Source organism: Malania oleifera, chromosome 10 (assembly GCF_029873635.1).
Source record: "Malania oleifera isolate guangnan ecotype guangnan chromosome 10, ASM2987363v1, whole genome shotgun sequence".
In the NCBI taxonomy this organism is placed as follows: Eukaryota; Viridiplantae; Streptophyta; class Magnoliopsida; order Santalales; family Ximeniaceae; genus Malania; species Malania oleifera.
Window position 1 is genome coordinate 30,259,892 of NC_080426.1, and position 25,964 is coordinate 30,285,855.

Here is a 25,964-nt window from a genome sequence, read left to right on the forward strand (position 1 = left end):
CACCCATGTTGGAAGGTCCTGGCCTGTCTCCCCCAGCATTCAAGTCACTACTTTTTGGGTCCATCTTGAAGACAAAAAACACACTTTAAGAATCTTATCTCCTGCACAAACCTAATCTATTTTAGTCCACTCAAATCCCATATTTATAACTAACTACCTTTCCTGATCTTAATTCATAATTCAATTCTGCAACCTAGACACACGACTTGGTGATAATTTACTATGGTTTTCCTAAAATCGTCACCCCAAGAATAACATAGAAATCACCACGGAAAATCCTATACCTAGACTACAAAATAAACCTCAAATCATTTCCTATACTCTGGAATTGCTTCTACTGCACTCTAAAGTCTATAGAACCTAGAAACTTAGGCTCTGATACCAAATTGTAATGACCTGCTAAAATTCTATAAATATTTTATAACTTTCCAATAATAAATACTATGAAATTTCATATCTCTGATACCTTCTGGTATATATATATAATTATCAACCTATGCAGCAGGAAGCTATATCCATATAATCATAAGCACAAAAATACACAATACCAGAGTACTAAGATGTTCCCCAAAATATACATATACAAATGTACCTCATAAACACCCTCATATGTATTAGAGCTATACAAAAATCAATCTTCCAAAAATACTCACTCTACTGATAGGGCAGGACTGAAACCCCTCTACCTTCGAGCCTGATCTGCTCGCCTAACTGGATCACCTGAAAAATGTTAAAGTAATGCGATGAGACAACGCTCAACAAGACGAAATATGTTATTTCTAGTATATGAAAAATGAGTTACAATTCTATAAAGTCTGATTCTATATAATCATGTATAGCTGAATCTGTAAATACGGTATAAATAATATAAACCACCACTAATATTCATGTTACTTAACATATCCGTATTTTAGGTTTCTACTCATAATACTTCTAATGTACATAAGTATATTCTCTGTTTCTGTAAAACTATATATACATAATAATAACTGAAAAACTTTCCTGGATGGATAACTGTATGTCATGATTTAACCCCTCATGATAGGGTTGTGCGGCTCGTAGGCGAGATTTATCACTGGTTGGCCTAACAAGATAAACCACTATACTCCGTCGGTCAGATCGGCCCTCCTCAACCCATATCTAATGGAGAGTCTGTCCACAACATAGGCACGATCGACTTATCTACCACATATTATCTAAATATGTGGTTGCACTCTGAACTTTATATAGCTACGATATCGTGCTCTGTAAACTGTATCTGTAATGGTCCATTAGGGTCTGATACTATATAGTACATCTCTATATACAACTATCTGTTTTACCATGATTTTATAATAAATGTATTAACCATGATGCTGTAGTAAACTGTAACTATATTAACTGTATTTCTAAGATTAACTGTAAATCTGTATGTCATGGTACTGTAAAATTGTATAATCATAGTATACTATAAAGCATATTCCCTATTTGTATATTTTATAAAACATAATCTTGAAAGTACTGTAAAACATGTTTCTGTACTGTATCTATATTCTCATGCTACATGGTAATTTAAAACATCTTAAACATAACTGATAAACTATATAAATTCCTGCTCTAAATAATAAACTGATAAAACATATAATTTATACTGAAATCATACTAGAATTGTCTAGCATAACATATTTCTCTTATCTGATTCCTGTTAGAATCCCCTACTGTGACGAGTCCTACACCCGCAGGGTTCTCCACTCAACACCCTGCAAACCATAAATCTCATAACAAAATATTATTATTTCCTTGCATACTACATTTCCTACAACTGCTGAAAATCCAAACTTTGACAAAAAGACCTTACCCTGAATCTGGGATGAAATCAAATTTCGTCCCACCAACGATCCGCTCTAGCAGACTTGGGGAGAACTTCTTCAGGAGCGTTGTGGTGGCCTCAGATCATCGATCTAGCAGTCGACGGGGCCAAAATTGAGGAGAGAGAGAGAGAGAGAGAGAGAAGGAACCGTAAAGAGAGAAGAGAGAGAGAGTCCCGCTAAATTTCTGAGTAAAAATCCTCGATTAACACTATTTATACTATGGGTTTCGTCGATGAGGCCAAGAAGAAGGTTCGTCGACGAACATCATCTTCTCGTTGACGAAATTCAGAGCTTAGGAACAACCTCTCGGTATCTTCTTGTCGATGAAACATGTCTTCGTCGACGAGACCCTCTTGTACCCTCGTCAACGAATCCCCTGTATTCGTCGACAAGGCCATGGGTAAATTCCTTGGGTTATTACAGATCCACTATGGTAAGTTTGTAGAGAACTTCCCCTGGAGCATCGTGGTGGCTTCAGATCATTGAACCAATGAGAATCTAGCCCGAGATCTTAGAGAGAAGGGAGGAGGGATGAATAGAGGAGAGAGAGAGAGAGAGAGAGAGAGAGAGAGAGAGAGAGAGAGAAAGAGGTCGTGCATTAATTTTCAAACCAAAAATGAAGTTTGAACTATTTATACACTGGCCTTCGTCGACGAGCCACATCACTTCGTCGACAAGATCAAGAAGGTAATTCGTCGACGAACTCTCACCCCTCGTCGACGAAATTCAAAATCGCCAAAACACCCTCTCGGTATCTTCTCATCGACGAGACACGTCCCCATCGATGAGTCCCTCATATGCTCTCGTCAACGAATCCCCCATGTTCGTTAACGAGGCTCTGTTTAATTATTTTCTTTAATTCCTTTTTTTCCTTCTTCTTCCATTATTTAAATACCCTAATTCTCTGGGTCACTACAAATAGTATGTTAAGAAATTATTTTTTTTTTAAGGTAAAGGAAGCATGCATTACTAAATAAAAAATAGTAGTAAAGTTTAACAAGTAAGATGCTCGAGAAATTAGGTACGAAGAGCAATTGAAAAACTAGAAAAGCTACCAAGTAACAAACTTAAAGAAGTACAATAGTTTTGAAAATCAAACCAATCTACTGAGTTGAGATAGACGAGATTAATACCAAATCATCTTTTTTAGGAGTAATTCCACTGTTTAAAAGTTCAATATTAAATTAAATTATTTTTGCATGATGGCAATGAATTAATTCAATATTTATATTTGATGCGTCTAATAATTATTCAAAGAATAGGTAAATATATAGAAAATCATACATGGCCATTAGCTGATAATCCCGATCCAATCATTTCCTAATTATTTTGTAAATTTGAAAGGTAATCAATCTCCTTTGTGGAATTAATAGTATGTTGTCAAGGTAATAATATTAAAATAATTGCAAATAGATATTCTCACCTCGATTAACTTAAAATAGTAACTAAGTTAATGTATCTCATTTGAAATTATATTACAACTATGCAACTCGGATATATATAATTTGAATATCTTTCTACGTAATTATGTAACAATAGAAAGTTTGGTTCAAATATTTACATACTCATATAATTATTTATGTATATATAATTGATTTGTTATGATTATCTAAACCAATTAACATACAAATATAAATGTGTAATTGGTTTAATTTAGGAATTACATAATTACTATGTGTGTAAGTAACAATGATATTAATTGCAATTCTACCAAAAAAAGTCAAATTACATAATTAATATTATAATTAAGATATATATGTATGCAATTAAAAAATTATTAAAAAAAAAAATGTTTATAGATTGGTTTAAATATGTGCATAATTGTGGTATGGTCACATCTTTTGAAACTAAACTACAGTTATTTACATAATTAAACTTATAACTTAATTGGAGATTTGCAAAGGTAATCACATAATTATATATGCACAGTGCTTTTCAAATATTAATGCAATTACATAATTATATATGCTTACAATTGGTCTAGTTCAATTACTCAAACAAATTAATACATATCTATTTATGTAATTATATGTTATTCGTTATATAATTATATATGTATACATATTTATAAAATTAATTATCTAATTAATATAAAATTTAGATAAATAAATGTACAAAATTATATAATTATCGAATGCATACATATTTATGTACATATCTTTTTTGGCTTGTTTTGTTGTTCAAATCAATTAATATGCATATATATGTAGGTATCTAATTATAATACTAAATATACTTATAAAACACACACACACACACACACACACACACACACATATATATATATATATATATATATGTATGTATATATATAATGTATGTATGTATAGGCTAAGATTTATAGAGGCCCTAGTGGTGGTCCATGGACTTGTGTGGATAATAGCAAACAAAAACTTATGAACATGATTTGCCACTCGTGGCCACTTGTCACGAACTAAGCTTATTCAGGGCATTATGCTTGCCTATGACTGCTTATTTCATGTGCTTGGGATGGGTTTCCATCATATAAATATTAGTGTAGCGTCATTTTCTACTAATAGAGTTTTTGTATGCCAAATAAGGCAATATGACTCCTCGGTCACTTTGATATTTCCTAGTGTCAGGATGATAATTACATAAAAACCTCTTTATGGGAGGGTGAGTGTCTATTGGTCATTATAAAACTCACTAGTTATTGTCTCCCTTGCTAAACACACGATGTCAACGGAGGTGTTGTTAATGAATTACGTTTGCTTTAATGTTTACTATTTGTTTGTCACGGCTTTCATGAATGCTTGTTGTTTCCGCTGCCATTTGATTAAATGCTAATGAAAGTATTTCGGGGATGAATATTGCTAAACGATAGGCTAACTAGTTAAACAAGAGTGCTTTATCTAGTGCCGCACGGCCCTTCACAAGGGTATGAAAATAGTCGGACCATGACACCACACTGTGCATTGACCTGTGCAAACGTCTCTCTCTCTCTCTCTCTCTCTCTCTCTCTCTCTCTCTCTCTCTCCAACGAGTTAATGCTTTGGTTGTTAAGATGTAGAGTGAGCTTCCTTTCAAACATGTCAATCCTTTGGTTGTTTAAAAAATTAAGAGTGAGCTTCCACAACAGGTTAGTACTTTGGTTGTTAAGAATGAATGAGTTTCAGTTGTTAAGAGTGAGCTTTCACCCATCACTTATTATGAGGGGGAAAGCTTGTGACTAAACGAAGTTAGCCAGCTTGATAGAACCCCCTATTACATGGGCATGAGGGGGCGATATGTTGGGTGGTGTCGCCGCATGTAATGGGATCTACCTTATCTTATAAGAATTAAAATTAAGGAAAAAAATATGAGAAAAAAAAAAAAAATTTCAAGTGCTTGGGTTAGTGGAGCTACAATGCAACTTATCATGTTATTATTAGTGGCTGTGAGTATTGTATTCTTCTTTGGGATAAGAAAATGAATGAGTACTATTGTGATTATATATGACTAAGCATGCACACACAAATATGATCATCAAATTATTTAAAAAGGTAATGAGAAGAATTTTGTTAAATAAAGTCAATTGAATCAAACAAGAAACTTGAATGAACTAACGAAGGCAAATGAAGACGAGGAATAATACAAAGAAGAACTATTTCCTATTAATTAATCAAAATTTTGCGAATAAGTGGAGAATGGTAGAAGACGAGCCCATTATTTCGATAAATTAGTCAAGTATCAAAGGGTCCTGGACACATGCTGCGGGCATGATGTACATGCATGCATATGCATGGGTTTAATTTCCTACCTACCTATCCCTAGCATTGATGATGCAAGTGGTGATCTATAAATACAATTTTGGATTCCCTATTTACCACAAATACCTAACTCCATCCCCATCTATACTCCCCCATCATAACTCAAACATTTCGTTCATCCAATAATACGTAATTGATTTATGAATTTTATTTATATTACTGAATATGTTTAGTACATGTTATCTTATAAATATTTTAATACACATTATATTACAACTATTGCACCTTATATAGAACATAGATATATTTAATCTATAATATATTAATCTTAAAACTTATATTATTATATCTATTAATCGTTTCTAAAGTTTCATAAAAACATTCCATGCTTTGTATTAATTTTCATCATTTTCTCAAATCAAAATTATAATTGACATCAAAATTTCCATGCTTCTAAAGTTTCAAAATTTTAGTCGAAATTGAAATTTAAGATCTTAGTTAGGATATCCTTGCTTTATGGATTTTGGTGAAAATATATATATACATGCTAAAATTGACAAGATGTCATTTTTTTATTTTTATTTTTTTAAGGAAGCTACCCACATAGCGGCCCTATCCCATATTTATTAATAACCCTCATTTATGGTAGAGGAATACCGTGGACACAAAAGGACATTTGGAGGTTACATAATAATCAATAAAACACATCGGGCATCAAACCAAACAAAAGAAGAAAACAAACTTATATCAATACCAAAAGGAAACCAACTAAACATATCTCATATAAGTCGTACCCATCTTATTCAATTTATACAAACTTTTGATAACTCTAGAAAATTGACTAGTATTTATAAACAAACTATTCCTCCCCTTGGCACCTTGTCGAGTCAAAGTATTTGTCACTTTATTCCCTTCTTTATACCAATAATTTATTGTCGAAGATGTCATATATTTTTTATTGTTGAGTATAAATATCCCCAAAATCAATATCAAGAGAGATTTATGAGGTTTTTAAAAAGTCAAAGGATAGGTCTATGAGATTTTTATAATCTCAAGGTACGTACCTTTTTTAAGGGTAAAAGACGTCCACCTCTCATAAGATTTGACCAAAAAAAAGAGACCCCTCTTGAACTTTCAAAAATCTCAAGTTCCTCTCCTGAGGTTTATCAAAAATTACACAAACCTCTCATGAGGTTTCAAAAATGCCACAGATCTCTCATAAAGTTTACCAAAAAGACATATAAATCCCCTTAAAAAACTTATCTTTTCGTAAAATATAAGAAAATGTTTATAACTTTTTTACAAACATCAAGTGAGATCTTTGAGATTTTAAAACTGGTGCACCGCATTCTGCTTGCCAAAAATACTCGTCAGTTATTGCTTATATAAGCTTTTTAACTGAGTGAGTCCCTGATGTGCTTAAGAGCCCACAAACATTCGTCCTCCAAACCATCATTAGATTGATAATGTTTCAAAAGACTTAATAAAGCTGTGTAAGCCTGATTGTCAGCGAAAACATAATTTCCAATTGCATCTCTTATTCGAAACAAAATGCAGCTCATTCACACTAGCTTTTTGCTCAGTAGATAATAGAAATAAATTTGAAAAATGTTGCATTAAAGGAATCTCCCCAATCCATCTGTCACACCCAAACAATGTTCTATTCCTTGACCTACTGGAACTTAGCATGTTCCCAAAAAACTTGCCCTTGCTTCAAGATTCCATTCCAAAGGACTGATTGTCAGCGCCTGTGGCCTTTGAAAACATAATTTCCAATTGCATCTCTCATTCCAAACAAAACGCAGCTCGTTCACACTAGCTTTTTGCTAAGTAGATAATAGAAATAAATTTGGAAACTGTTGCATTAAAGGAATCTCCCCAGTCCATCTGTCACACCAAAACAATGTTCTATTCCCTTCTCCTACTTAAAAAACTTGCCCTTGCTTCAAGATTCCATTCCGTTTGGATTTCTTGTAAAAGAATTACAAGAGACATCACTGTAACCATATTTGAGACAAACCATTTTCCTCCACAAATTCAACTTTTCCTTGCAAAATCTCTAATGCCATTTAGCCAACAGAGCCTCATTCATAATTTTGAAATTTCTGATGCCTAGACCTCCATTATGAATTTTTGGATAAACCTTACACCATTTGATCAAAGGGTATTTGAACGAATCTGAATTGCCTCTCCAAAGAAAATTTCTTTGAATGCCTTCAATTTTATTTGCCACCGACATAGGGATTGGAAGAAGGGAAGAGAAATAAGTGGGCAAATTAGGAAGTGTTGATTTAATAAGTGTGAGCCTACCTCCTACTGACAGATATCTAGCCTTCCATTTTGCCAATTTCATCTCAATCCTTTCCACGATAGGATCCCAAAGGCGGCCCCCAAATAAGTAGAGGGAAATTTACCCACCTTGCATTTGATAGAGTCTAAAAAATGTTCTAAATTTACAACAGAGCCAATTGGGAAAATGCAGCTTTTGGCAAGGTTTACTTTTAAACCAGTAATAAGCTCAAAACAGACCAGGATCACTCTGAGCCCTTTTGCTTCCTCTTCTGAATCTCTGCAAAAATTTATTACATCATCAGCAAAAAGGAGATGAGAAACTTTGAGCGTAGCATTATTGTTTGACATTATCACACCGTTCAGGAAATTCAGGGAGTTTGCCTTTCTCATCAAACTCCTCAAAGCTTCCATAACTATAGTGAAAAGTCTTAGCCCTCTAGAGCTTCTAAAACAACCTTTGGCTTTACCATTTATGATTAAAGAGAAAGAGGCTGATCAGGTACAGGTATATATCAATTTGTCCAAGCGTATCCAAATCCCATCAATTTCATAATACGGATTTGACAAATCCAGTTTACATGATCAAAAGCCTTCAAGTAAAGAGTATTGGATTACAGTAAAATGAATTCTCAAGAAAGCACTTCCAAATTAGGGTATATTTTATATTTTGGTAATGATCAATAAATTCATGTTGGATGGTTTTATAGATATGCACATGTTAGGAGATATAGTACGAAGTTCGCTTCAGAAAATACATATATATGTGTGTGTGTGGGCGCACGCATAGTGGGAGCAATTTTATCGTAGTTTACATTGTAAAACATGTGTTGCTTTTTCTAAAACTAATGCCTAGTATATTGCAATTACTAAGCTTGTAAGGATCTTTTATGATTAAAAATTTTCTTATATGAGTTGAACTTAAAGAAAGAAAAATATGTGCTTTATTGTGATAATTACAGTGTCATCCATCTCAGCAAGCGATTCAACATTTCACTCAAGATATAAATATGCATATTAATGTAAGGTATTATTGAATTTGAGATATTTTGGAGATAAAGTTGTTTGAACTTAAGAAAATTCATAGGATAAAAATAGATCTGAATGATAATTAAATCTTATTTATGAGAAAACTTGGGACTTAAAACGAAGTTAGCCAGCTTGGTGGAACCCCCCACCACATAGGCATGAGGGGGAGATCTGTTGGGTGGTGTCACCACATGTGACACCTACCTCATCTTATAAAAGTTAAAATAAAATAAAATAAAAATAAAAATAAAAATAAATGAGAAGGAAAAAAAAAAAAAAAAAACGTCAAGTGCTTGGTTAGTGGGATTGCAATGCAACTTACCATGTGATTATTTGTGGTTGTGGGTATTGTATTTTTCTTCAGGGTGAGGAAATCAAAAGTCATACTGTGATTATATATTACTAAGCATGCACATACAAATATGATCGTTTATTTTTTTAAAGACGTAATAAGAAAAATTTTACTAAAATAAGGCCAATTGAATCAATCAAGAAACTTGAACAAACGAATATAGGCAAATGGAGATGAGGAGCAATACAAAGAAAAACTATTTACTATTAATTAATCAATATCCTGCAAACAAGTGGATAAGCGTAGAGGAAAAAGACTATTATTCCAGATGATTAATTGTCCAAAGGGTCTCGGACACCATTATTTTAAAAAATAGTAATTCTGCAAATAAGATGACCTTTCAAAACAGGGGGGACAAAAAAAAAGCTTATTCATTCGGAACACTGCATGCAATTTAGTTTCCTACCAACCTATCCCTAGTGCTGATGTTGCGTGTGGTGATCTATAAATAAAATTTCGGATTCCCAATTTACTACAATACCTTCCTCCCATCCCCATTCCGCGGCCCATCATAATTCCAACTCTTCTTTCATCCAATAATTCCAGCATTAATTCACATTTTCTCAATCTCTATGTGAAATCACACAAGAGGAGAGCTCCAAATGTGAAATGTAGGAACTATTCAATAGGAGTAAAGTTTTATCCAGAGTGAGTGAGATGAAGCGGGCAGTAGGTATTTTTAATAGAATGCGAAGATTATATGTAAAGCAAAAATATTAAGAATTAGTAAGAAGATAAGAATCTTTTTTAAGATTTCAAAAATCTCATAATTTCTTTTAAGATTTCAATAATTTCATAGAATATGTCAAAAGACACGTACCTCTTCTTATATTTAGTAAAAAAAAATTGGAGTACAAGTATTCCCAAAATCAAATATCATGAGAAGTTTATAATTTTAAAAATCTCGGGGTAAGTTGTGAGATTTTTGAAATCTCATTGCAGGTGCTTTCTGTTTACAAAATTTCAAGATAGGTAAGTGTCTCTTAGTGTATATATCCCCTTAAAAATCAGCATCCTCTATTGGTTGGCAGTCAGCAATAAAATCCTCGCAGCAGAAAATTTGAAAAAAGGAGGGTGGATGCTGACCTCAATGTGCCCTCTTTACAAGAAGGATAACGAAGGAGTAGATCATATCTTTCTTCATTGTCCTTTCAGTAAGCAGATTTGGGTCACGGTGTGGTAATGCTTAAATCTTAATTGGATTTATGCCAAAAAATCTGGCATCATTGTTCTGTACCTGAAACTTTTCCAGACTTGAGGGGTTCCTCAGAAGTTTTGGATTAGCAATTCCAGAGGCCATCTATTGGGAGATTTGGAAGGAGAGAAGCGGGAGAATTTTCAAAGATAAATACTCCAACACGTCACCAATGTCACATAGATGTCAAGCCTAATTTGTTTCATTGGAGTTGGACTAATAAAAATTTGAACTCATTGTATTGGGAGGAGTTCTTGATTGTTCTTTCGAACATGGGGGGATTATTACTGTACTTTCCTTGATTCTAGTCTATTCCTGGGCTAGCTTCATGTCTCTTTGTCTCCTTGAAAGTCTCAAGCTTCTTGCTTGCTTCTTCCCTTTTAAGAAATTTACCTTTTCTGAAAAATAAATATATATTTATATTTATATATAATATAAGAGGGAATGTTGCATCAAGCGGGATAAGTAAAATGGGGAGATTTTGCATGATCAAATAGTATGTTGAGAAATTATTTTTTAAAAGGTAAAAGAACCATGTATATGTTAAGCCGCAACGTTCAGATAGAGGATTCAAGCCAAATCCCAAATTAACGTCATACATGGGGATGGTTTGCATGAGTGCATGAACTGGGTCATGGCAGTTTGGCAGTTTGGACAGAGCCATTCAACACGTGAAAAACAACACTTTTATTTCCGTCAGTTATGCTCTATTTTTACGTTTCTTTGTATGCTCTGTTTTATGTGTGTTTCCCTTTTATTTCGGTTTTCTTGTACATGGCTTTGCTTATTTAAGTAGCCAAAAGTTATCAATGAAGAATCAGAAAATCAGTTTAATTCAAACATTGCGGTACTTTCTCACCCGAAGAGAAAACAATTCACTTTATCATTTGAATATCTGTGTTGGGACCTATCATTGGTGTCAGAGAAATGGGAACCAACAAGGAACGTATTGAACAACTGGAGGTTGGGCTTGGTGCAGTTCAGGAGGGACTACATCAAATGGAGTTTGGTATGACTGACAAACTTCACCATTTGGAGGAAACTCTCAATCATCTTTCAAATGTTTTGCTCTCTAATACAGAGTCCTCAAGTCATGAAAATCACCACCGAGAAAACCAAGATGGAGGTCGACCGATCGTCTTGTCAAAATCAGCCAAGCCAGGATCCAACGAAGTGGTTTAATCAGGTGGAACAGTTTTTCAAATATATGGGCACTGCCGAAAATCAGAAAGTTCCCATGGCTGCTTGCCACCTTGAAGGGGAAGCCAATCAGTGGTGGTAGTGGATTCATAGAACATTACGGGACGAAGGACACGTGATTTCATGGAAGAGAATCGAAGAAGAAGTATGAGCTCACTTTTGACCATCAGGATGGGAAGATTTTGATGAAGCTTTCTCAAGGATAAGGCAGCTGGGGACATTAAGAGACTATTAGCGCGAGTTTGAGAAACTCGGCAACAAGGTGCGTGGCTGGACGCAGAAGGCGTTGGTGGGGACGTTCATGGGTGGCTTGAAGGCTGAGATTGCTGATGGAATTCGGATGTTTAAACCGCAATCCCTCAAGGAGGCTATTAACTTAGCATGGATGAGAGATGACCAGCTGGCGCGACAATAGAGGTTCATATGACCACCACCTACAAGAGCCCCTCTAGCTCTCCCACAAACCACTTGTGTGCTCCTGCCATCCCGGCGGCACCAATCAAACGTTTATCATGGGAGGAGATGCAAAGGAGAAGAGCTCCAGGCCTCTGTTTCAACTGCAATGAACGCTTCACAGCAGGACATAAATGTTAAAAAGCACAAGTGTTACTCTAGGAAGGATATGCAGGAGCTGGCAACGTGATGTTAGAGGTCACTCCTCATCATGCACTAGATGAGGACCACGGTGGAGAAACAGGGGCGGTGCAGGAACCAGAAATTGTTGCCGAAATCATGTTACATGCATTAACGGGAGGGTTGGCGCCAAGAACCATGCGCATGACAGCTAAGATGGCCTCTCACGAAGTTGCGGTATTGATTGACAGTGGGTGTTGACCTAATAGGTCACACCCAGTTTTGATTATGACAAATAATCTTGGTACTGATGGTTATACTAAAACTTGCATGCAGGTTCACTGTGCACGTGTATTTGGACTGAAAAACATACTATGATGGCGTGCGGTGTTCGTGCCGATGAATGAAGAATCTTGTGCTGTATTTGTGTTTATTATTCAGTTTCTTCATTTTGGGATGTAATTTTATTATGGATCGTACACCCATATGGCTTGTAATAATTTGCATCATGCATGATAGGTAGGCATGCTCAAATTGACCTTAGTTGGACTTTAGGTACCTACACAGATCATAAAAAGACCTTAGGAAACACCCTTCGGTCGACCGACACCAAATTTTTTCGGTGCACTCAAAAAGACTTAGAAATGACCCTAGGACACTCACCATTGCAATTGTATAGGTTAGACACTTGAATAGGGTGAATGTGAAATGAATAAGGACCGAAATGCACAAAGTGTGCACACTCGGTCAACCGACCGTTCACATTCAAAAATCCCCGGTCAACCGAACCCGAACCAGGTCAACAGTTTGACCGCAGTCCGGTCGACCGAGCTTATGTAATTCATTTGACCTCGATCAATCGAACCTCATAAGGAGTCAACTTTTTGACTACCTGGTCTACCGAACCCAAAATGTACTCCAACGCTCTGGTCGACCTAGGGTCCTCGGGAGATGCCCCAACTACCTGATCGACCGAATTTCTCAGTTCAAAATATCCTATTCGACCAAACCACGCTATTTTGAAAAATCGCCCTTTCCGGTCGACCGACCCTGAAGTTCAAAATTGGTCCGATCGACCGAGCCATATGAACTTCGGTCGACCGAATTTATTCTGGTCGACCAGGTCTCTCAGGTTGCCCTGTATTTTTACCATGGTTAAATATTTTTAACAGGGTTAAAATCATTAAACATCATTAAAATCTTTTTTAATAATACCAGTCTTATCCTCAACAGTCATAATTCATGGGGTGTCTATAAATTACCCTTCATTTGGAAAAATTAGTAAGGATTAGTATCTTGATTAAGGCAAAAATTCTCTTAACTTCTAAAACCTTATTTTAGCCTATACTACTCTCATACACTCAAAAGCTTCATTCTCCTTGATTATCCAAGGGTTGTGAGTGTATTTAGATTGCTTGTACTTCATTCTCTATTTGCTTAAATACTCTCATTTGCTTGATTGTTGATTGATTTTAACATTGAGAGTAAAGCTTAAGTTCTCCCATTGATTTTATTTAATAGATCTTGTGTGGGAAAACTTAGAGGCTTGAGGTTCTTACATTGTCATTGCAAGTTACCTTAGCCCTTATTTTTGTATGCAAAAATTGTTTTTCAAAGCTTGCATTCAAGCACTCCTTGTGCTTAGTATATTGAGAACATCTTACTGAGTTCGTTTGAATCAACTTGCTAGCATATTTGAAACTTTGATCTAACATTGTAATATTCAAATATAGTGTTTCAAATCTTGCTTAGATACACACTCTAGATCTTGATTGATTATCATACTTGATTGAGTGTTTAGCACACATTAGAGCACTGAGCATATTTCCATATCATTCTTGCTTGCAATATTGATTGAACTGTATTGGTGCATACATCTGCTTGTCTAGAAGCAAATTTCCGTATACAAAAATTCTATACATATTGGTTGTATTCCAGGCGCGATCCTGAAAAGGGTGACTAGCCCTGTGGAATAGTCCCGAATTGACTTTGACCCAATTAGGAAAGCTAGGTGCGTCATCCTGTTAAGGCAAGTCGGTTGAGGTCAGCCCCTTGAATTGACCTTGTTGTATTAGGTGTCGCTCCACCGTTTAAGTGAGCATTATAATGGTAATCCTTGTGCTGGTGTGGCCAAGACGGGAACGTAGACACAGTTGGCCGAACCCCGATAACATATCGTGCGTGTTCTTTACATTTCTGCAATTTATTTACTGCACGTGTATGTTATATTGTGAATGATTGGGTTTACATTTGCATAGACAGACCCTAGGTTAAGTAATACTATTAATCTAATTTAACCTAGGCGATAATTTTTAAATACCCAATTCACCTCCCTTATGGGATTGCACCATAACTAACAGTGGGTCAACGCATAACTTCATCAGTGATCGATTGGCGAATATACTGAGATTACCGGTAGTACCCACAGAAACATTTACCATCCGGTGGCTAATGGAAAGCGGCTAGAATGCCAAGGGCGTTTTGATAAGGTATTGGTAAATTACAAGGCACTGATTTTTACCTCACCCTTTTCTCTCTTCCCTTAGTAGGACTTGATTTAGTACTGGGCATCCAATGGTTGGAAATGCTTGGATCTATGGTTTGTAATTGGAAGCAATTAACCATGGAATTTAATTGGGAGAATCAAGCCAGGTGGCTGCAGGGAATGGGGGAGCACACCATTCAAGAAGTTACCTTCAAAGAAATTTCCAAGGAATGCCGACAGGGTGATGCATTGCTTGCAGTTTGTTTTTCGAAAGCCACGAAAGCCACATCTCCAAGTGCGGCACTCGACAAGAAGCAGCAAGATATGGAAGGGCTATTGAAGGAGTTCATGGACGTGCTCTAGAAGCCTTCATGCGTACCACAAGAGCGTGAAGTGGACCACTGCATTACACTCAAGGAAGGAACTGAGCCAATTAATGTCCGCCCATATCGATATGCCCATTTTCAGAAGGAGGAAATCAAAAAAAAGGTTCAAGAGATGCTGAATTCTGGCCTCATTCGTCCGAGCACTAGTCCATTTTCGTCGCCAGTACTATTAGTGAAGAAAAAAGATGGGAGTCGGCGATTTTGCACCAACTGCCGTGCACTCAATACTGCCACCATCAAGGATCAATTTCCCATTCCAACAGTAGACGACATGTTGGATGAATTACATGACGCCTCATACTTTACCAAGCTCGATCTAAGGGCCAGATATCACCAGGTAAGGGTGAATCCTTCTGATATACTAAAAACTGCTTTTTGTACTCACAATGGACATTACGAATATTTAGTGATGTTGTTTGGCCTGTGTAATGCACCATCTACATTCCAAACCATCATGAACTCTATATTTCGACCTTATCTTCAAAAGTTTATTTTTGTTTTCTTCGATGATATTCTCATCTATAGTTCTACTTGGGACAAGCATGTGGTGCATGTTAAACAAGCTTTCGAGATTTTGAGGCAGCATAAATTTTTTGCCGAGGCAAGCAAGTGTTCATTCGGCCAACAGGAGTTAGAATATTTGGGACACATTATTATGCCCCAGGGAGTGAAAGTCAATACTCAAAAAATTGCAACCATGGTGGCGTGACCACGACCAACTAATATTTCTGAATTACGTGGTTTTTAAGGCTTGACAAGATATTACAAGAAGTTTGTTCGGAATTATGGCATCATTGCTCGACCGCTTACCAATCTACTCAAGAAAGGGCAGTTTGGATGGAACGAGGAAGCCGAAGTAGCCTTCGTGACTCTTAAGCACGCGATGACCACCACACCGGTTTTGGCGATGCCAAATTTCAATGAATCATTCACCATTGAAACCGATGTTGTAGGAGAGGGTATCAGCGCAGTCTTAACTCAACAAGGCCAACCCATCGCCTTTATGGGTCATGCACTGGGAATTACAAAAAAATCATGGTCAACCTACGCCAAAGAGATGCTTGCAATTGTGGAGGCTATATGCTTATGGCGACCATATTTGTTGGGGAAAAAGTTTTTCATCCAGACCGACCAACGCAGCCTAAAATATTTTTTGGAACAACATTTGGCAATACCGGAGCAACAAAAATGGGTAGCCAAATTATTGGGCTACGATTATGAGATCACTTATCGCCTAGACCGTGAAAATTCAGCTGCGGATGCCCTCTCACGCAAGCCCAACAGTCAAGTCCTTAATCACCTCCATGTACCCGCAGTGACCATGTGGGAGGAAGTTCAGAAAGCTTATGAAGGAGATCCATATATTCCATCAATTGATCAAAACTCAATTGAAGGGCCATATACACAACGCCAAGGGTTATTCTATTTCAAAGGCAGGGTAATTATTCCTTCCCAAGGGGAGTTGCAGAAAAGGCTGATACACGAGGCTCACGACACTAAAATTGGGGGGCATTCAGGAGTATTACGAACATTTAAGCATCTGGCTCAACAATTTTATTGGCCTAAAATGTACCAAGAAGTTTAAGAATATGTCAAGCAATGTGAAATATGCCAAAAAATGAAGTCCGAGACACTCTCACCTGCGGGACTTCTCCAATCATTGCCCATTCCTAGCCAAGTGTGGGATGATATCACTCTTGACTTTGTTGAAGGATTACCCATGTCCCACAGCAAGGACACTATATTGGCAGTAGTTGACAAGTTAAGTAAATCTGCACATTTCTGAACTTTTACTCATCCATTTACTGCTAAAGGGGTGGCTGAAAAATTTGTTGAAGGAATTATCAAGTTGCATGGTCTTCCAAAACCCATCATCAGTGATCGTGACCCAATCTTTATGAGCAGATTTTGGCAAGAATTTTTTCAAATGTCAGGAACCAAGTTACTACTTAGCTCTGCCTATCATCTACAAACCGACGGACAAACGGAAGTCATCAACCGCTGTCTGGAGCAATATCTCCGGTGCTTTGTGCATCAATGGCCGCGCATGTGGAGTGCCTATCTTCCTTGGGCTGAGTTATGGTATAATACAGCGTACCATGCGTCAACGGGAATGACTCCATTTCAGGCGCTATACGGGCATCCGCCTCCCTCAATTCCACTCTACCACAACGGTTTTTCTTCCGTCAACGAAGTGGATGTAAATTTGGTGTCTTGGGATGAGTTACTACAGCAGCTCAAAGCCAACTTGGAAACCTCCATCAAAGGCATGAAGCAAACAGCTGATCAAAAGAGGCGGGAAGTCACGTTCGAAGTCAGGGATATGGTGTTTCTTAAATTGCATCCCTATCAGCAACAATCAGCTTTCAAATGGGCCCACCAAAAGCTTGCCGACCGCTTTTATGGGCCATATCCTGTGAAACAAAAAATTGGAGCAATTGCTTACAAACTTCAGCTACCAGCGGAGGCCCGAAGTCATCCCGTTTTTCACATTTCCCTCATAAAAAATTTTTTGGGAGAACGTACAATGCCTTCTACTGAGTTGCCGCCCGTAACTGATGACAGGGTGATCATACTCGAGCCTCAGCACATTTTGGATACTCGTTGGGTCAAACGGGGTAAGAAATTTTAAGAAGAACACTTGGTTCAATGGAAACATCTACCAGCTGAAGAGGCCACGTCGGAGACACACCAGTCATTGCTTGATCAATTTCCAGATGTGGACCTTGATGACAAGCGTCCACTCGGTGGGGAAGGTATTGTTAAGCCGCGACATTCAGATAGAGGGTTCAAGCCAAATCCCAAATATCTGGGAGGAGGTTAGACGTGCAACGCATGGACTGACGTAATGACATCGTACATGGGGATGGTTTGCATGAGTGCATGAACTGGGTCATGGTAGTTTGGCAGTTTGGACAGAGCCATTCAACACGTGAAAAACAACACTTTTAATTCCGTCAGTTATGCTCTGTTTTTATGTGTCTTTGTATGCTCTGTTTTATGGGTGTTTAGTTCCCTTTTATTTCGGTTTTCTTGTATATGGCTTTGCTTATTTAAGTAGCCAAAAGTCAAGTTTAACAACTAAGATGCTCGAGAAATTAGGTACAGCAAGCAGCTAAAAAACTAGAAAAGCTATCAAACGAAAAAATCAAAGAAATAAAATAGTTCAGAAAATCAAATCAGTCTATTTAGTTGAGATAGACGAGATTAATACCAAATCATCTTTGCCGGGAGTAGGACCATCATTAAAAATTTTAATATCAAATTAACGTTCTTTTTGCATGATGATGGAGAATTAATTCGCTGTTTATATTTGATAAATTTTCAAAGAACAGTTATATATAGAAAACCATACATGGCCATCAACAGATAATCTCAAACCAATCCTTCCCTAGCTGTTTTCTAAATTTGAAAGGTAATCAATCTCCTTCACGGAATTAATAGTGCCTTTTCAAGGCAATAGTATTAAAATAATTGCAAATGCAAACAGATAAATAGCACATTTAAATAATATTTAAAGTTCTTTTCAACACTTACCCAATATTTGGAGAGGACTTGAATTTTGATTTATATTATATTTGGATAATATGTAATATTAAATTTTATATTAAATTTTGTTCAAATCCACTCAAATTTAAGTTCAAAATTCGAAAATCATGCTCTTAAACATAGCGTTAGTTCACTGGATTTTTGCTTTTATTTAATGGTAAGTTTTCCATTCCATGCACCATATATATGTATGTATGTATGTATGTATGTATATGCTTGACAACATTAGATCTTTGGAAGTAAAAATGTCAACATGGATCCTAACGGCTAGAGTACACGCCACTTGGTTAGGGCCCCTTTCCTTTTAAGGATGCAAAAGAGAAATTAATAATATAATTTTTGAAAATAAAGACAAATAATGGATCGCATATTTTTTTACACTCAAAAATACATTTAATTATTAATTTTTAAAATAAATTCTGAAAAAAAAAAAAAAAATCTTTTAAGGGTTGACACTTAACTTTAATTTTTGTCCTTCCATTGCTGGTCTATCCCTCAAGCTCCTTATTCGAGTTTTTAACTTTTACTTGTTAACCCAGATTCAGCAGCTTAGCCCATTTACCTTCTCTCATGGCCCAAGTGGGCCTGATTTTAATTTAACCCATTCCCTAACTAGCCTGAGGCCCAAACGAGCCTAGTTCAACCTAGCCTAACCTAATTCCAGCTAGGCCTAACCCAAAACCAACTTGAGCCCAATAAGCCCAAACCTAAAATTAAAAACTAAGCCCGCAGGGCTTAACCCAATCAGGTTAGCCAATACCCAATTGGGCCGGCCCAAGTAAGACAATTCAGCCAAACTTAACAAACCTAATTCACCTACCCCAACTTAAACCTAACTAACCGAACCTCAAATTTTAACCCAAACCTAAGTTAGAACCTAACCTGGGTAAGACCCAGGCCAATCAACCCTAAAACCCATTTGGATCCTAGGAAAATGCAAGAAAAGTCAAGAAAATTCATAAAAGTTCACATGATAACAGAAAATAAAAAATGGGTAGATACTCATCGTTATGGGCTTGGATTTGTTGTACTCTACTCCTACTTCTGAATCAAGGCGTGCAAAATAAAATTAGAGAGAGAGTCAGAGAAAAAGAAAGAATAGAAAAAAGAAAAGAGAGAGTGAGACACAGAGATATAGATCCCTACGGAAGAAAGGAAGAGTGAGAAACAGAAAGATAGATTCGTGAAAGAAAGAATAGAAAAAGAGAAAGAGAGAAGCTTCATGTGAGAACATAAGGAAAGAGAGAGATAGAAAGGGACATTGAGAGAGAGAAAGTGAGATGCATACAGGAGAAGAAAGGAGAGAGAGAGAGAGAGAGAGAGAGAGAGAGAGACAGAGAGGGATTCGTGCAACGAGGAGTGAAAGAAACACATAAAAGGACAAAGTGAAAGGCAAAGAGGGGGTAAGAGAAAGACAGAGAGAAGGGATTGGGAGAAGAGAGCATAGGGAAGAGAGAGAGAAGCGGGGAAAGAAAAGAAAAGAGAGAAAAAAATAAAAGGATTTTTACATACATACAAGTGGGACACATGTCATCGTACGGACGGTGACACGTGGTATAACTAGGACCACGTATCCGAGAAGTGACGTGGCGCAATCTTGACCCTGCAATGTGTGTTTTCTTTGAACAATCAGATCACTGTCACACCATTCATCTGCGTTGGATTCTCGGAACGAACCATGTTTTGCCACGTGGTGGATGATGCCATGCATTAACATACTACAAAAAATTCAAAAAAATTTTAAAAAAAATTATTTTAAAAATAGTGCCACATGTCACCATTATTGGCTGACATGTGGCCGACCATGCTTTCCCAATCGAGTCAATCCAGTCTTACTCGAGTCAACTCAAGTTGACCCATTAAACCAGTTGAACCAGTCTGATCCGTCTATATTGTCGATTCATTAATTTAATTTAAAATTAATTTTTAATATTTAAAAATTGGGAAAATAGTAAAAATATAAAAAAAAAATAAAGAAAAAATATTTAAAAATCAGAAGAAAAAAATTTATTTGAGATATTTTGACTCAGATAACAAAAAAATGGAAAAAGAATACCATAATGAAGAAAAAAGTCTTTAAAATTGCAGGATATTGCAGAAAAATGTTGAAATTTTAAAAAAAATTCTAAAAAAAAATTGAAAAAATTTGGGAATGTCTTAAAGGCTCTTTTTAATCAAATTGAATGAATTTATTTAATTATTATTTGTATATATTCTATTTTTGTGTACATGTGTCCCAATGATTAAACAAAAAGGTAAATAGGTGTTTCATACCTTATTTATGTTAGTTATGAGGGAGGTTTATCTAATAAGATCCTCTCCTTTGAAGGTTTTATTAGACATTCCTAAATCACACCTTATTTTACATTTTTTTTAATCAAAATTTTAATATTTATTTTAAGGAGTTAATTAAAGATCAGTAGATTTAATTTAAGGATAATTCATAATTAATCAGGTATCGTTTGTAAAACGGGTGTGTAGGGAGTACTAGTACCTTCCCCTCGCATAACTAACTCCTGATCCAAACTATGATAAATGCAAATCAAGACTACTAATTCCTTAGTCTTAAGATTAGTCTAAAGACCAATCAAATAGTAATTAGGTGAACTAACCGCACTTACCTAAATAACAGGTTAGTAGCGACTCTATTAAACTTTTATTATTATTATTTCTCGCCATTCTAGACCCTTCTCCGAGACGTTTGCGACAGGCATGTTTGTAATGTAATACAAGTTTATGGGTTCATGTGTAATTTCATGTAAAGAGACTTCCTTATAAATAGTTTGTGAAAGCCTATCGTAGGCAGTTTTTGATGAATGTGATTATGTGACGTAGGAATTGAACATGCGTTCCCCCTAGTATTTCCTCTCTTCTCTTTCTTTTCTTTCCTCTCTTATATTTCTTCTAAATTCTCCTATGGCTGCAGAACCTTGATGCTGCCCTAACATCATTTGGTATCAAAACCAAACAATAGTCTCTTTCTTCCATTTCAATTCCTTCGTCTTTTCCTTTCAATCTTCTTCTTCCAACTCTGCTTTTCTTCTTCCTCCCCCCACTGTTCTGTAACTTCTATCTCCCTTTGCTGCTGCTTCTTCTCCTTCTCTTCTCCTTCTTTCCTTCCCCTCCTCTGTTTTGTATCTTCTCCCTCCCTCCCTCTCTGTTGCTGCTTCTTCTTTCCTCTCTTCTTGTTCTTTGGTTTTCTGCTTGACCTACCTTTGTTTTGTTCTCTCAATCTCTGTTTTGTATTAACTCTCCCTTCTCTATTCTATCTCTGTATTTTCCTTCCATCATTCTCTCTTTGATTCTTTTCTATTATGAAATTTCAGCTAAAAAAATCAAAAAGTAGTTCTACGGTTTCAAAACTTTTTTAGAAATTCCGTTTGTGTCCTAACCCTGATTTCCAGCCTAGGTTCTGCAATACCACCCACACCACCAAAAACAAAATGCCCAAAACCCTTTCCTTCAAAATTTCATCACCAACCAACCAACTAGCAGTGAAACCTTATGTGCCACTTCAAATTCTCCGGTCGTCATCCCATTCAAAATCCACCCTTGGCGGCGTTTTTTTGACACACCATCTGACTCACCACCCTTCAATCTACCACTCCCTAGAAAATCATTGCCGAAAAGTCGTCGCCAGCAACTCATGCGCCCCATGCACCAGTGACTCTGAGTGGGATTCTGCCAGACTCCCCTCCTGCTACCAAAATTGTGAGAAATTAGTCCCCAGCTACGAGAAATCAGTGTTTTCTCCACGATATTTTGAGAAGCGGCATGGTATTTTGATCACAAACACAACATAATGCAAGACAATGCGATAATTTGGCACAAAACACTAGAAATTGAAGAATTATTGTACTATCTTTAGAGCATGGAGTTGTCATTGCTAGAAATAACAAATCAATTTGTATCACGGTGTTTGTGAGTTTTCTTCATAAATTTGTTTCATTTCAGCAAGACAACCAATATTAAGGTGAATTGAAGATAGTTTTTGAGATGTTGGGAGTAAGGCTCGTGGGAAATTATGTTGACAGGTTGTTGGTGATATAAAGCTGTAAAATATATATATATATATATATATATATATATATGCATGTGTGTGTGTGTGTATTAATTCAACAACATGGTGACAAATTATAGGAAAAAGGAATGTCATTTATCATACCTTGGGCACAATTTCAAGCTCTTCAACCCCTTTCTCAAATGTGGAGAAAAAGTTTGCAAAATCATTATTGATGGAAGATGTCCAATGAATGTGGTTTCCATAAATGGAGTCACTCGAATGCAACTTCATCTGGAACCTCACCTAGAACCTTATGAGATGTCTTGGGTTGAAAACTTTATTGTACATGTTTATATTTGGTTCCCATCCAAATGGGAGAATATATGGCTAATGTTTGGTGTGATATCCTACCTATGAAGATTGATTGTGTACTCCTTGGTTCTCCTTGGTTTGATGACCTAGGTGCAACTCAAGAAGGACATGAGAACACATACGTCTTCCACTACATTGGGAAGAAAATCATTTTGAAGCCTACTCTACCAACCAATCAGGACAAAAAAATTGAGGTTATTGATCATGTCAAAGTTACTCAAATTGAAGACACTACAAGCAAGGCAATGGAAGTGTTTGAAGACATCTAGAGCCTTTCAAACATTCCTATTGTAGAGTTTCTAATCTTTGATGAGTTCCTTGATGCTAATTCTCAAGTTAAGTCTATAGTGCTGCCAATGGAATGTGGTTTCTTGTCTCATTCAAGTACTTCCATTCAAAGAGTTCAAGTTTGCTTTTCCCTTTTGATTCTCCAACATTTCAAAATTTGAGGCCAAATTTTTTCTAGCTGGGGGGAGAGTTGATGTAGGACAAGAAGCAAGACCTTGGGAAGAGTCATGTTGGAGAAGAATTAAGAAGAATTAGGTCAAGGGATTGTTGGATTTAATTAGTAGTTTATTATGTATTTAGTTTAATTAGTATAATATTATGTGTATTTTGGGGGCTTGTTTGTAATATTTATGTAAAGTATGGGTATGTTTGCAATATAATGTAGTTTTAGAGGTTTATGTGTAATTTCATGTAAAGAGACTTTCTTATAAATACCGTGTGAAAGCCATGTTGTACGTAGTTACGATGAATGTGAATTGGAATTGAACATGAGTTCCCCCTCGTATCTCTTCTCTCTTCCCTTCCCTTCGTTTCTTTTCTTCCTTCTAAATTCTCCCATGGCTGTAAAACCTTGATGCTGCACCTGCATCACTAAGTTTTCAATATCACTAATTATCATGAGAGAATCCTCAAAATGCTCCAAATTTAGACATATCAATTGAAGAAATTATCATGGAAACATGCATAAAAATCTATGTCAAGAAATAGAAAGCTAACCTTTGAGCAATTCTAGCATCATTATTATACATCCAACTCTACTCGCGAACATGAGATACCATGTCTAGACTGATTGTTGGATAAAGCGTATAGCATATAACATTGCATCCAAGCAAACGACCAAGTGGATATGTAAAGGCATACCCACTGGTGTCAAAATAATATAAAGGAGTGGACTTGTTTAAAGCTTCCCATTAGAGATACATCGAACCCATTCTTTGACCAATCATAGTGAGGTGAGGGCAAGTTGTTTCTTCAATCCCCGTCCTTTCATACAAAAGCACCGCCTGAGCATTCAATGTATCAAACAAATATAATCAGACACCAAGAAATCACATATAGCTAGATTAAACTCTTGATTCTTGAATAACAAAGGAGGAACCAGCATCAAAGACGGAAATATCCAAATTTTTCAATACATAAAAAAATCAGTCAATGCAATTACATTTTCATGCTTCAGAGAAACTTTCCATTGAAATGGATGAAAATTCATGCAACAGTAAAAGATCAAGATGCCTTCGAACATTATCTCATACCAAATCAAAGAAAAATGATGCTACTGTAAATTAAAAGACTTCAAAAAATATCTTTTCCATGACTATTAAACCCCAGAACAATGAAGAATATAAAGAAAACTTTGCTGATTGCCAGTGACAAATACTGGTATACTATATATATACAAACTCAACCAACTTCAAGGTCATCTCAATTGGGCTTTGTGAATGGTTAAGGAAGATAATTTCAATTGGCCACGTTACTAAACCTAGCAAAGAAAGCACTAAAAAAGTTGACCAAAAAATCAAATTGTGGTCATTAATTAACACTACAGTGTATAGGAGTTCATTTTATTTATTTATTTATTACTCAAAAATGGGACTAGAATGCGAATTGGATGCAAAATAAGGATAAACCAGCAGAAATTCAGTCAAACAGATAGGAACTAAGCATGAACAAGGCAGTCGAGCTTTCGTGAGAACCTCAACCTCAATACAAATTCACCAAGCCAAACTTGAACAGCTCAACACTCAGCTTAGCGTTGTTTCTTTGTAAGCAGCAATTTCTAAGTTACCCAATTTGCAATTTCATAATCCAAACTAACCAAGCCATAAGAAGGGGAAAAAAATAAAAAATAAAAAAATAAAAAAATAAAAAATAAAAAACACAAAACCCAAAATGAAGAAACAAAAACAAACACAAAAACCCCAATTAACAAGAGAAACATCCCAATCAAAGTACGAACCAAGTAAGAAATTACTCGCAAGTATCTTAATGCCATGAAAAGGTCCTCAAGATTTCAAGAAACCCGAATAATAGTCAGAGAGAGAAAGAGAGAAAGAATGACCATAGGAGGGAAAATCAGCTTGACCCCCAAAGCGAACGACGGCACGAGCCATCAAGCTCTGGGGCGAATCGTCGTGATCGCCCGTGTAAATGACAGAGTCAATATCGGGGCGTTCTTCTTGGATGGCTTTGACGGCGCACCACAGCATTTTCTCGCCATTGCCGCCGCCATCGTTCGTGTAGGGGTGGAAGAATCCAACGGCTCTCTTTCTACTCCTCGTTCCAGCGATCACAGCTGCAATGAATCTCAGAATTAGGAGCAGTAGAGCTGAAATTAGGGCCCAAACCAAAACCCCAGCGGCCATGTCCGCATGTAAATGTAGAACCTGCTAGAGGTATCGATTAATTGAACAAACGCAGTCCATATAGATCAACCAAAGAAACAGGAATCGGCTGATCGCAGCAGCGAAATCCGTAAACGGGCGTATTTAAGCGCTTGATCAATTAGTTGCCAAAAATATTTTTATTTATTCATTTCTAATTTTCTAAATAATAAGAATTTATGGCTCACTTACAAAAAATAATTTTAATTATTCATTTCTAATTTTTTAAATAATTCAAAAAAATACAACCTCATTTTTTAATTTTCAAACTTAAAAAATATCTTTTTTATCATTTTTAAAAT

The 25,964-nt window shown here is 36.3% G+C and overlaps 1 protein-coding gene across 4 annotated transcripts; it reads right to left on the minus strand.

Annotated features, from left to right (window-relative positions):
- Positions 1–667: 667 nt before the first annotated feature.
- Positions 668–25,777, minus strand: LOC131166006 (GDP-Man:Man(3)GlcNAc(2)-PP-Dol alpha-1,2-mannosyltransferase-like). 4 transcript variants are annotated; one of them, XR_009139704.1, is made up of 4 exons: positions 25,341–25,777; positions 23,999–24,285; positions 23,717–23,864; positions 668–720 (listed from the first exon to the last, which is right to left on the minus strand). XR_009139704.1 is itself a non-coding variant. In XM_058124216.1 (2 exons), the coding sequence occupies exons 1-2, from the start codon at positions 25,642–25,644 to the stop codon at positions 24,269–24,271; spliced, it is 321 nt and encodes a 106-aa protein (XP_057980199.1). In that variant the 5' UTR covers positions 25,645–25,777; the 3' UTR covers positions 23,918–24,268. The 4 variants fall into 4 exon arrangements, 1 of the variants encoding a protein (XP_057980199.1); XR_009139702.1 differs by lacking the exon at positions 668–720 and adding an exon at positions 7,879–8,129; XR_009139703.1 differs by lacking the exon at positions 668–720 and adding an exon at positions 7,879–8,129 and having other exon boundaries at positions 23,717–23,872.
- Between the last annotated feature and the right edge of the window lie 187 nt (positions 25,778–25,964).